Here is a 12,642-nt window from a genome sequence, read left to right as displayed (position 1 = left end):
AACATCTGGAGATGAAAGTTAAAAAATAATGAAAATAGTGCGGATAATGAATTCGAATTAGAATTAATGAGCAGTTTCACTCATTCTCTGCGTGTTTTACAGCAACGCCACGAAAACAATTCTTCATCAGAGTAGATATTGTTTTTTCAAAAACGTGTGCAGCCTTTCTAGATAAACCCTGCAGTCACATTTAGGTCTGTATTATTATTATTATTATTATTATTATTATTATTATTATTATTACAATGCTTAGGTTGAATCTATAACAACTCGCTCCTCACTTTTCATACTTTCCAATTCACAAGCTGTTGAGTAAACAGGAAATACACTGAAGTGAACTATTGAACTTATTACACAATATTTACACACGAGCGTTGGTGTGGTGACGTTCAACCGCCAGGGGGCGCCGTTTGTCCTGATCTCAGGCACGACAACTTGATCCCAGAGCTCCAAATGGAGAGTCCTATTTTTATGTGCAGCGTTTTGTACTGGACGTTTGTATCCTGACGGTTGAAAACACAGAGAGAAGGTCAGTTAACCACAGCTGGACTCTAGTTAACCACAGCTGGATCCCAGTTAACCACAGCTGGACTCTAGTTACCCACAGCTGGACTCTAGTTAACCACAGCTGGATTCTAGTTACCCACAGCTGGATTCTAGTTACCCACAGCTGGATCCCAGTTAACCACAGCTGGACTCTAGTTACCCACAGCTGGACTCTAGTTAACCACAGCTGGATCCCAGTTAACCACAGCTGGATTCTAGTTACCCACAGCTGGATTCTAGTTACCCACAGCTGGATCCCAGTTAACCACAGCTGGATCCCAGTTAACCACAGCTGGATTCTAGTTAACCTCAGCTGGATCCCAGTTAACCACAGCTGGATTCTAGTTAACCACAGCTGGATTCTAGTTAACCACAGCTGGATTCTAGTTAACCACAGCTGGATCTCAGTTAACCACAGCTGGATTCTAGTTAACCACAGCTGGATTCCACAAGACCTTATAGATTAATGATAAATACTGTAAATTGTAAAGTTTAGTGTGTTGATCCACTGGATTCTAAAATAGTTAACTGCACTATAAATAATTCCAATAATCATACTACTACTAACTACTACTACTACTAATAATAATAATGATCTAGCATTTGGAAAAAAAAAAAGAAATGAAACACAAAACACAAAGTCAGTGATATAAAATCTTTAAAGACAAAATATTTACAGTTAAGATTTTCGGCTTAAGAACCAATCATTTCTTGTGATTTCATCCTTCAGACCTCGTTTCCATGACAACGCTCTCAAGTGAAAACTGCTGATTGTTTTTTCCGTTTCCACGGCGACGGTGCTGGACAACGTAAGGTTTTAGGGAAAACGCTCCGCCTCCATCCCGCGTCGGACGACGAGCCGAAACGATGCCAAACCTCGCGTCCCATGATGCTTTGCAAAAAAAAACCCCAATCAAATTAATATTGGAGACGAGTTTTTAACCCTGAAGTCCTAACGGACCCGCGGAAACCTTCCGTCGCGTAAACGTTGAACGTTTAAAATGCAGAAACGGGGCGTCGCCGCCCGAGGCGTTGCCGTGGAAACGAGGCCCGATGTAAACAGCTGGGGAAACAAACAAACAAAGGTTTTGACCGAAGCTGCGGAGCGACGCCCAAACTTCTCCTTTCTTTTCAATGACGTCCCGCCACTTTCAGTCCCGCGGAGAACTGAGGCGTCTTTTGTCCTTCCAGTGTGGGACGAGCAGAGAGAGAGAGAGAGAGAGAGAGAGAGAGAGAGAGAGAGAGAGAGAGAGAAAGAGGAAGCAGCCAAGCGAGTACTGTACCATATCAGCTGAAGGTTAAAGCGACGAGACTCGTTCTCTCTTAATTAAATATCTCGGAACACAGAAGCGTTCATACCCTCCCCCCCCCCCCCCCCCACACACCCCCCCCCCACACACCCCCCCACCACCCCCGCCACCTCTCCTTCCTCACCCTTACTGGGAATAATAAATTATAATGGCCAGAATGACGAGGGCGACGACGACGCCGGCGGAGATAAAGAGGATTTTCATCTTTTTGTTCTCCCACATCTTCTTCTGCTTGATGGTGACGGCCTTCTTCTCGAACGCCTTGCTCTGCGGAGGAACAAGGTTCACATGTTACAGTGGTAGCGGTACTCGGTTATCGGCACCAGCTGCATGCTAGAACTCGTCTGTTGAAGTGGTGTCGGTACTCGGTTATCGGTACCAGCTGCATGCTAGAACTCGTCTGTTGAAGTGGTATCGGTACTCGGTTATCGGTACCAGCTGCAGGTTAGAACCCGTCTATTAAAGTGGTATCGGTACTCGGTTATCGGTACCAGCTGCAGGTTAGAACCCGTCTATTAAAGTGGTATCGGTACTCGGTTATCGGTACCAGCTGCAGGTTAGAACCCGTCTGTTAAAGTGGTATCGGTACTCGGTTATCGGTACCAGCTGCATGCTAGAACTTGTCTGTGAAAGTGGTATCGGTACTTGGTTATCGGTACCAGCAGCATGTTAGACCTGGTCTGTTAAAGTGGTATCGGTACTCGGTACCAGCGGCAGGGTAGAACTGGTCTGTTAAAGTGGTATCGGTACTCGGTACCAGCGGCAGGGTAGAACTGGTCTGTTATAGTGGTATCGGTACTCAGTACCAGCAGCAGGGTAGAACTGGTCTGTTAAAGTGGTATCGGTACTCGGTACCAGCGACAGGTTAGAACTGGTCTGTTAAAGTGGTATCGGTACTCGGTACCAGCGGCAGGGTGGAACTGGTCTGTTAAAGTGGTATCGGTACTCGGTACCAGCGGCAGGGTAGAACTGGTCTGTTAAAGTGGTATCGGTACTCGGTACCAGCGGCAGGGTGGAACTGGTCTGTTAAAGTGGTATCGGTACTCGGTACCAGCGGCAGGGTAGAACTGGTCTGTTAAAGTGGTATCGGTACTCGGTACCAGCGGCAGGGTAGAACTCGTCTGTTAAAGTGGTATCGGTACTCGGTTATCGGCACCAGCTGCAGGTTAGAACCCGTCTGTTAAAGTGGTATCGGTACCAGCGGCAGGTTAGAACTGGTCTGTTAAAGTGGTATCGGTACTTGGTACCAGCAGCAGGGTAGAACTCGCCTGTTAAAGTGGTATCGGTACTCGGTTATCGGCATCAGCTGCAGGTTAGAACCCGTCTGTTAAAGTGGTATCGGTACCAGCGGCAGGTTAGAACCCGTCTGTTAAAGTGGTATCGGTACCAGCGGCAGGTTAGAACTCGTCTGTTAAAGTGGTATCGGTACTCGGTGCCAGCGGCAGGGTAGAACCCGTCTGTTAAAGTGGTATCGGTACTCGGTACCAGCGGCAGGGTAGAACCCGTCTGTTAAAGTGGTATCGGTACCAGCTGCAGGTTAGAACCCGTCTGTTAAAGTGGTATCGGTACCAGCGGCAGGTTAGAACTCGTCTGTTAAAGTGGTATCGGTACTCGGTGCCAGCGGCAGGGTAGAACCCGTCTGTTAAAGTGGTATCGGTACCAGCTGCAGGTTAGAACCCGTCTGTTAAAGTGGTATCGGTACCAGCTGCAGGTTAGAACCCGTCTGTTAAAGTGGTATCGGTACTCGGTACCAGCGGCAGGGTAGAACCGGGCGTCATGGCGGCTCGGGGCAGAAGCGGGTCACTTGGTTCCCACAGTCGTCGTTTCAGCGTCACAGAGAAAAAGCTCGGGATTTAAATTCAAGACGCGACGGCGGTGGAGTCGGAGCTGTTTAGTAAACAAGCGGTGCGACACGGGGGATTTAAGCTCCACAAGAGCAGCTTGTTCTCGGCGCCATCCTGACAAACACACTTTTAGCGCAAACACAGCGCTTCTCTTCAGCGAGGCGTTCAGAGGCCGTGGGAATTTCAAACTCTGAAACTCTTGACGGTCGTTTGAAGGACGTCTGAACTACACATCAACTGAAGACACTCCTAGATACTGAGGACTTTAGTTTGAAGGGAAACAGCTTTGCAAAGCCTGAACGGTGATTAAGACGAGATGTAGTTAAATACATACAATTGACCGTGCGCTAAGCCCCGCCCCCCGAATGCAAACCAACCAATAGCAGTCAACTACCAGCTCTCGGTACTTGGACAAACATCCTCAGTTCTGCAGAGAGGCGTGTCCACCGACATGGTTTTCAAGGTGTTTTTCCTCAAATCAGCCTCCGTCCTGAATTTCAGTGTAAAAGTCTGCCAGGGTTGCCAGGTTGGGCGGGTTTCAGCGTCCTGGTCTTCTTGTGGAGCCCGTTTGTCATTCAGTGCAGTCGTGTGTCCACCACCTTTCTTCCCGTCGAGGACGGAGGCTTCCCGTCGTGTTTGTGCTGAAACAGCCAATCAGATCTGGCAACCCCGGAGGAGGCGGGGCTTCCCGGTGTCGTGTGCCGACGCCCACGGTGGATTTTACCGCCGCGGCTCGTAGTAACGCTGTTTTTAACCACAACCTGAGCTCCGCGGGAAGTGGACACTCTGCGGCGGCAGGTTAGCGTGTCGCTACTGCTACTAGCAAGTCGCTAATGCTAGCGCCTGCTAACTGCTACCACCTGCTAACTGCTACCGACTTTCATATTGTCCTGAATTGATTCAGTTTATCGGTAATCTTTGTAAGTTTTTATTTAGAAAGTGAGCATCACCACCGGGGGGGAGGGGCTATTTCCCCTCATGATGTCACAAAGGGAAACTCTCTGAATCTCCTGTTTGAGGCCACAGTCACTAAAAAGTGGAGCCGGACTTTCTTCCGTCCTGGAGCCTGGAGCAGCTGCAGGGACACACCTCACTGCTGCTGAGCGCTTTCATTAAAAAACAAAAAAGGATCTTTAAAAGTCAAAGTTCGCCCCGTTTGGTTGTTTTGTTCTCTCGGACCTGCTGGACGGCGGCGATGTGGGAACAGGGTGACCCGCTGGCCGACCCCCGGACGGACACTGGCCCCGTGGCACGTCCTGGCCCCGGGCCCCCCCGTACCAGCGAGACCAGCGAGACCAGCTCGCCTCATTCATCTCAGGAAACAATAGGAAATGCCTTTCCAAATATAGCCCCATAAAACACCGTCAGGATGTCAATTTGTACGTTTGTTTTCCTCTCCAGCTCCACCTCGGGATTATTTAAAGACCCCGATATGACATTTCCTCGTCCTGGTCCCCCGGCGGCCCTGGAAAGCAGCTTTCAGTGCCAGTGGTTCTCCTCCCTTCACAAACAAACCAGAGACAAACAACTGCCAGTGGAAGAAAAATACCGGCAGGCCTGTAAACAACCTTCACTTCCAGGATTGATCTGCTCTCCACTGTTTTCTTTTAAAGACACAATTTGGTTTAGTCTGAAATGACCCGGGTCCGTTACTAGAAATAGAGACTTTCATCGATAAACTGTCAGTTTGCCTTCAGGAGAGGAACCATCGCTCTGCTGCTTTAACTTCTGGTCACAGTTCAGCTTCATCCTGGTGACACACAGGTGGTGCGTTCAGGTGCATCACGTAACTCTGACCTTTCTTTTTTGTATCTATTTTTTTAATTTGATGGGTGTGGCTTATATTCAGGTGTGCTTAGTATTATAGAGAATTACGGTAGTGGCTTAGTGTTTATGTGGTTCTTCCACTAGTTTCTACCAGTCCTCACCAGTCCCTACCAGTCCCTACCAGTCCCCACCAGTCCCTACCAGTCCCTACCAGTCCCCACCAGTCCCTACCAGTTCCTCACCAGTCCCTACCAGTTCCTCACCAGTCCTCACCAGTCCCTACCAGTCCCCACCAGTCCCTACCAGTCCTCACCAGTCCCTACCAGTCCCCACCAGTCCTCACCAGTCCCTACCAGTCCTCACCAGTCCCTACCAGTCCCTACCAGTTCCTCACCAGTCCCCACCAGTCCCTACCAGTCCCTACCAGTCCTCACCAGTCCTCACCAGTCCTCACCAGTCCCTACCAGTTCCTCACCAGTCCCCACCAGTCCCTACCAGTCCCTACCAGTCCCCACCAGTCCTCACCAGTCCCCACCAGTCCCTACCAGTTCCTCACCAGTCCCCACCAGTCCCTACCAGTCCTCACCAGTCCCTACCAGTCCTCACCAGTCCCTACCAGTCCTCACCAGTCCTCACCAGTCCCCACCAGTCCCTACCAGTTCCTCACCAGTCCCTACCAGTCCCCACCAGCCCCTACCAGTCCCTACCAGTCCCTACCAGTCCTCACCAGTCCCTACCAGTCCTCACCAGTCCTCACCAGTCCTCACCAGTCCCCACCAGTCCTCACCAGTCCCTACCAGTCCCCACCAGTCCTCACCAGTCCCCACCAGTCCCTACCAGTTCCTCACCAGTCCCTACCAGTCCTCACCAGTCCCCACCAGTCCCTACCAGTCCTCACCAGTCCCTACCAGTCCCTACCAGTCCCTACCAGTCCTCACCAGTCCCTCACCAGTCCCTCACCAGTCCCTCACCAGTCCCTCACCAGTCCCTCACCAGTTCCTCACCAGTCCCCACCAGTCCCTACCAGTCCTCACCAGTTCCTCACCAGTCCCCACCAGTCCCTCACCAGTCCCTACCAGTTCCTCACCAGTCCCCACCAGTCCCCACCAGTCCCCACCAGTCCCCACCAGTCCCTACCAGTTCCTCACCAGTCCCTACCAGTCCCTACCAGTTCCTCACCAGTCCTCACCAGTCCCCACCAGTCCCCACCAGTCCCTACCAGTCCCCACCAGTCCCCACCAGTTCCTCACCAGTCCCCACCAGTCCCTACCAGTCCCCACCAGTCCCTACCAGTTCCTCACCAGTCCCCACCAGTCTCCACCAGTCCTCACCAGTCCTCACCAGTCCTCACCAGTTCCTCACCAGTCCTCACCAGTCCCCACCAGTCCCTACCAGTTCCTCACCAGTCCCTACCAGTCCTCACCAGTCCCTACCAGTCCCCACCAGTCCCTACCAGTCCCAACCAGTCCCTACCAGTCCCTACCAGTTCCTCACCAGTCCCCACCAGTCCCTACCAGTCCTCACCAGTCCCCACCAGTCCCTACCAGTTCCTCACCAGTCCCCACCAGTCCTCACCAGTCCCCACCAGTCCCCACCAGTCCCTACCAGTCCCTACCAGTCCTCACCAGTCCTCACCAGTCCCCACCAGTCTCCACCAGTCCTCACCAGTCCCTACCAGTCCCTACCAGTCCCTACCTACCTCACCAGTCCCTACCAGTCCCCACCAGTCCCTACCAGTCCCCACCAGTCCCCACCAGTCCCTACCAGTCCCTACCAGTCCCCACCAGTCCCTACCAGTCCTCACCAGTCCCTACCAGTCCTCACCAGTCCCTACCAGTCCCTACCAGTCCCCACCAGTCCCTACCAGTCCCTACCAGTCCCTACCAGTCCCTACCAGTCCCCACCAGTCCCTACCAGTCCTCACCAGTCCTCACCAGTCCCCACCAGTCCCCACCAGTCCCTACCAGTCCCCACCAGTCCCCACCAGTCCCCACCAGTCCCTACCAGTCCCTACCAGTCCCTACCAGTCCCCACCAGTCCCCACCAGTCCCTACCAGTCCCTACCAGTCCTCACCAGTCCCTACCAGTCCCTACCAGTCCTCACCAGTCCCCACCAGTCCTCACCAGTCCCTACCAGTCCCTACCAGTCCCTACCAGTCCCTACCAGTCCTCACCAGTCCCTACCAGTCCCTACCAGTCCCCACCAGTCCCTACCAGTCCCCACCAGCCCCTACCAGTCCTCACCAGTCCCTACCAGTCCCTACCAGTCCTCACCAGTCCCCACCAGTCCTCACCAGTCCCTACCAGTCCCTACCAGTCCCTACCAGTCCCCACCAGTCCCTACCAGTCCCTACCAGTCCCTACCAGTCCCCACCAGTCCCTACCAGTCCCCACCAGTCCCCACCAGTCCCCACCAGTCCCTACCAGTCCTCACCAGTCCTCACCAGTCCCCACCAGTCCCTACCAGTCCCTACCAGTCCCTACCTACCTCACCTTGGCCAGCAGTTCTTCCGCCCGGTCGTCCAGGTCACTCAGTTTGTCTCCTCGCTCGTCGGCCTTGTTGATGTTGTCCAGCATGATGACCCTGACGTCCTCCACGTCCTCCTGGACGCGCTGCAGCCGGCTCCTCCCGTCCTCCTGCCGGAGACACACAATCAGGGATCGACGCCCCAAACTGGCTCCAGGGCGTCTGCCGGTCCAACATGGCCGCCGGCGGGTTGGACACGGGGACGCTTTGTATGTCTTGGGATTAACGGAGGACGGCGGTTCTGTGTGAGGACTTCCTGTGACCGGTCACCTGGAGCCGCCATGACGGTCACCTGGAGCCATGACGTCACCTGGAGCCACCATGACGGTCACCTGGAGCCACCATGACGGTCACCTGGAGCCATGACGTCACCTGGAGCCGCCATGACGGTCACCTGGAGCCATGACGGTCACCTGGAGCCGCCATGACGGTCACCTGGAGCCATGACGGTCACCTGGAGCCGCCATGACGGTCACCTGGAGCCATGACGTCACCTGGAGCCACCATGACGGTCACCTGGAGCCGCCATGACGGTCACCTGGAGCCATGACGTCACCTGGAGCCGCCATGACGGTCACCTGGAGCCATGACGGTCACCTGGAGCCATGACGGTCACCTGGAGCCGCCATGACGGTCACCTGGAGCCGCCATGACGGTCACCTGGAGCCATGACGGTCACCTGGAGCCATGACGGTCACCTGGAGCCGCCATGACGGTCACCTGGAGCCGCCATGACGGTCACCTGGAGCCACCATGACGGTCACCTGGAGCCACCATGACGGTCACCTGGAGCCGCCATGACGGTCACCTGGAGCCGCCATGACGGTCACCTGGAGCCACCATGACGGTCACCTGGAGCCGCCATGACGGTCACCTGGAGCCATGACGGTCACCTGGAGCCGCCATGACGGTCACCTGGAGCCGCCATGACGGTCACCTGGAGCCGCCATGACGGTCACCTGGAGCCGCAATGACGGTCACCTTTTTTTTCCTCTTTCATGTTCAGATTTTTTTTCAGGTTCAAAATTTTGGCCACTGTTCTGAAGTGTGGGGGCGTGGCTTCCACTGGGATGGGCGTGTCTTCCACTGGGAAGGGCGTGGCTTCCTGTGCCAGTGAATTTTTGGGAATAAATCCCAGAAAAACTGCAAATAAACCCAGGAGAGGCATAAGAACAGCGTCTGTTACCATGGAAACGCACCAGAGGGCTGCAGCTGCCGTTAGCCGTCTGCCAGCTCACGACTAGCTCCGCCCCCTTCTCCACTCTCGGCCAATCCCGTGCCGACTCACCCTGACGGTGCGTTCAGGGAACACGATGGGAGGTTCTACCGCTGTACTTGCTGGGATGTGGAGGTGTGGTCACCGGGGGTCAGAGGTCAGAGGTCAAGGGCCCAGTGTGGCTGGGGTCTGAACCTGGAGCCTCCAGCTCAGTCCAGCGTCTTGCTTAAGGACACTTTGACATGAGGACGGGGAATCGAACCGGCGCCTCCCAGTGGGGAGCTGCAGTCCACTGCACCGCGGCACGGGAACAATGGAGGGTTTGATTCTACACAGGAAGTGCTGCCACTGCAGCGCCACTCCTGACTTCCTCCCTCTCTCTCTCTCTCTTTCTCCCTCTCCCCCTTTCTCTCTCTCGCCCTGTCTCCCTCCCTCCCTCCCTCCCTCCCTCTCTCTCTCCCTCCTTCCCTCTCCCTCCCTCTCACCCTCTCCCCACCCCCTCTCTCTCTCCCTCCCTCTCTCTCCCTTTCTCTCCCCATCCCTCCCTCTCTCTCTCGCCCTCCCTCCCTCCCTCCCTCTCTCTCCCTCCTTACCTCTCCCTCCCTCCCGCCCTCTCTCCTTCCTTCCCTCTCTCTCTCTCTTTCTCTCCCTCCCGCCCTCTCTATCTCCCTCTCCCTCCCTCCCTCCCTCTCTCTCTCACCCTCTCCCCCTCTCTCTCTCCCTCCCTCTCTCTCCCTGTCTCCCTCCCTCCCTCTCTCTCCCTTTCTCTCTCTCTCCCTCTTTCTCTCCCACCCTCCCTCTCTCTCCCTTTCTCTCCCTCCCTTTCTCTCTCTCTCCCTCTTTCTCTCCCTCCCTCCCTCTCTCTCCCTCTTTCTCTCCCTCCCTCCCTCTCTCTCTCTCTCGCCCTGTCTCCCTCCCTCTCTCTCGCCCTCCCTCCCTCCCTCTCTCTCGCCCTCCCTCCCTCCCCTCTCTCTGTCTTTCTCTCCCTCCCGCCCTCTCTATCTCCCTCTCCCTCCCTCCCTCCCTCTCTCTCTCACCCACCCACCCTCCCTCTCACCCTCTCCCCACCCCCTCTCTCTCTCCCTCCCACAGCAACGTACCTGTGGTTTCCATGGTAACACACCCACATCATGTCTCAACTCGCCAAACAGCCGTCGGCTCGTTTCCGCGAAGCGCAAGAACTTCGTTTAAATACCAGTGAGCCGGAAGACGCAGTACTAGTACTGACAACTAGTACTGACAACTAGTAGACTACTAGCACTGACTACTAGTACTACATGTGAAGTTGACTGATAGTTGAAGTACAAATACTGTTACTAGTATGATTGATGTTGTTTGTTTCAGCTGAATTGAACTAAAAGCCGTCCAGCAGATTATTTAATCCATCAGGTACAAATATTACTGTACTTTGTTTTTCACATTATTATTCTTCACATTTTAAGAACTTCCACTTATACTTTAATAACACTTTTTTTTTTTTTACTTTTACTGGTACTTTATTGATACTTTTTAACTGTTACTGGTATTTTACCCACTTTTTAATTATTGCTGGTACTTTTTTAACTTTAAAGAAATGTGTTTGATAAATATTTGATGAAATAAGTAAAATACAATGTGTCAGAAAGTAGTGCATTAAAATGAATCAAGCAATTTTAAAACGTCACATAAAATATTTAGTCAATATTAAGATAAAAAAGCAAATCAAGGAATCAAATTACGCTGGACGTTGAACAATGACGTATGTGGGTGAATACATTATATATTATTTAATTAGGACTTAAATAGGGGACAAATGTAAAGATAATGCCTAAACTACTAGATTTTCTTAATAATATATCTAACAGAATGTCTGTATAGTATTTTATGATATACAATATCTGATAATAATATATTAACTAATGATAATTTACCCAAAACAAACTGGAATGACGGATTAGTGAGGATGTATTCAGTGAATTCTCCCACTTCAGATATGAATCGGTGTTAAAACGAGCGACGAAAACACGAGAAAGTAAAATAAAAGTGTATTTTATCGCGAGGCGGTGATGCGTTCAGGGCCGCGGTGGTGCGTTCAGGGCCGCGGTGAGTCAGGGTCGCGGCAGGGCGTTCGGGGCCGCGGTGGTGCGTTCAGGGGCCGCGGTGGTGCGTTCAGGGGCCGCGGCGGTGCGTTCAGGGGCCGCGGTGGTGCGTTCAGGGGCCGCGGCGGTGCGTTCAGGGCCTTTGCCCTCTGCAGGTGAAGAGCCTCTAAAACTCACCATGATCGTCTCTTCGGGCCGGAAGTCAGCGGAGCCGCGCGGAAAAGCAGCGCCCCGGGAACCGCGGCGCTCCGGGCGGACACACGTCGTAGCTCCCTGCCGGCGGCTCGAGGCGGCTCGTTTTCTCTCCTTCTTTCGCTCTTTCGCTCCCTCTTCTCCTCCTCCGACTCTCACTTTCACTTCGGCCGCACTGAGTGGCGTCACGCTGCGCGAGGAAACTTTACTATTGCTCAACCCGGCCACACACCCCCCGCGCGAAGCCACGCCCCCCGAGGGAGAGTGTGGACTTTCCCACTCAGTACTCATTACTCAATACTTAAGTACTCCTCAGTACTCATTACTCAATTCTTAAGTACTCCTCAGTACTCATTACTCAATACTTAAGTACTCCTCAGTACTCAAAAAGTTGAAAATCAGAGTGGAGTTTATTTTAGAGCCACTGAAGGAAAAAAAAATAAAAACACAACAAAAAACCTTAAAAAGTCGCCGGCTGTCGCACTAAAAACATTGACACGAGTTATAAGTGAATTATTTGTAATATTTCAGTGACCGAAGATAAATACAACGTAAAATACAAATGTATTTTTTTATACCAAAAAGTTAAAAAAACAAAAACAAACAATAAATAAATAAAAAGCCGTCCGCTATCAGAGTTTTTTAGTTTTTTTTGTCTGAGCCCACTGCTTTTTTTATTTTTAAAACTTCCCCAATGCAATTTTAAACTAAATCGTCTCTCTGGGACTCGTCTCTCTGGGAATCGTCTCTGGGACTCGTCTCTCTGGGACTCGTCTCTCTGGGACTCGTCTCTCTGGGAATCGTCTCTGGGACTCGTCTATCTGGGAATCGTCTCTCTGGGACTCGTCTCTCTGGGACTCGTCTCTCTGGGAATCGTCTCTCTGGGACTCGTCTCTTTGGGACTCGTCTCTCTGGGAATCGTCTCTCTGGGAATCGTCTCTCTGGGACTCGTCTCTCTGGGAATCGTCTCTCTGGGAGTCGTCTCTCTGGGAGTCGTCTCTCTGGGAATCGTCTCTCTGGGACTCGTCTCTCTGGGACTCGTCTCTCTGGGAGTCGTCTCTCTGGGAATCGTCTCTCTGGGACTCGTCTCTCTGGGAGTCGTCTCTCTGGGAATCGTCTCTCTGGGACTCGTCTCTCTGGGAATCGTCTCTCTGGGACTCGT

The 12,642-nt window shown here is 52.8% G+C and overlaps 1 protein-coding gene across 1 annotated transcript; it reads right to left on the bottom strand.

Annotated features, from left to right (window-relative positions):
* Positions 1 to 1,971: 1,971 nt before the first annotated feature.
* vamp5 (vesicle-associated membrane protein 5) lies at positions 1,972 to 11,648 on the bottom strand. Its single transcript, XM_080521972.1, has 3 exons — positions 11,466 to 11,648; positions 7,961 to 8,104; positions 1,972 to 2,123 (listed from the first exon to the last, which is right to left on the bottom strand). The coding sequence occupies exons 1-3, from the start codon at positions 11,466 to 11,468 to the stop codon at positions 1,983 to 1,985; spliced, it is 288 nt and encodes a 95-aa protein (XP_080378098.1). The 5' UTR covers positions 11,469 to 11,648; the 3' UTR covers positions 1,972 to 1,982.
* Positions 11,649 to 12,642: the final 994 nt, after the last annotated feature.

This window comes from Blennius ocellaris (genome assembly GCF_963422515.1).
Source record: "Blennius ocellaris genome assembly, contig: SCAFFOLD_85, whole genome shotgun sequence".
In the NCBI taxonomy this organism is placed as follows: domain Eukaryota; kingdom Metazoa; phylum Chordata; class Actinopteri; order Blenniiformes; family Blenniidae; genus Blennius; species Blennius ocellaris.
Note: the sequence above shows the minus strand (reverse complement) of the source record. Positions and strands in the feature narration are given on the sequence as shown.

Excerpts from the sequence above, each read along its gene's own strand:
- vamp5 (XM_080521972.1), bottom strand. Across the intron at positions 2,124-7,960 it reads CGGAAGAACTGCTGGCCAAG|AGCAAGGCGTTCGAGAAGAA; the intron begins GTGAGGTAGGTA and ends GTTCCTCCGCAG.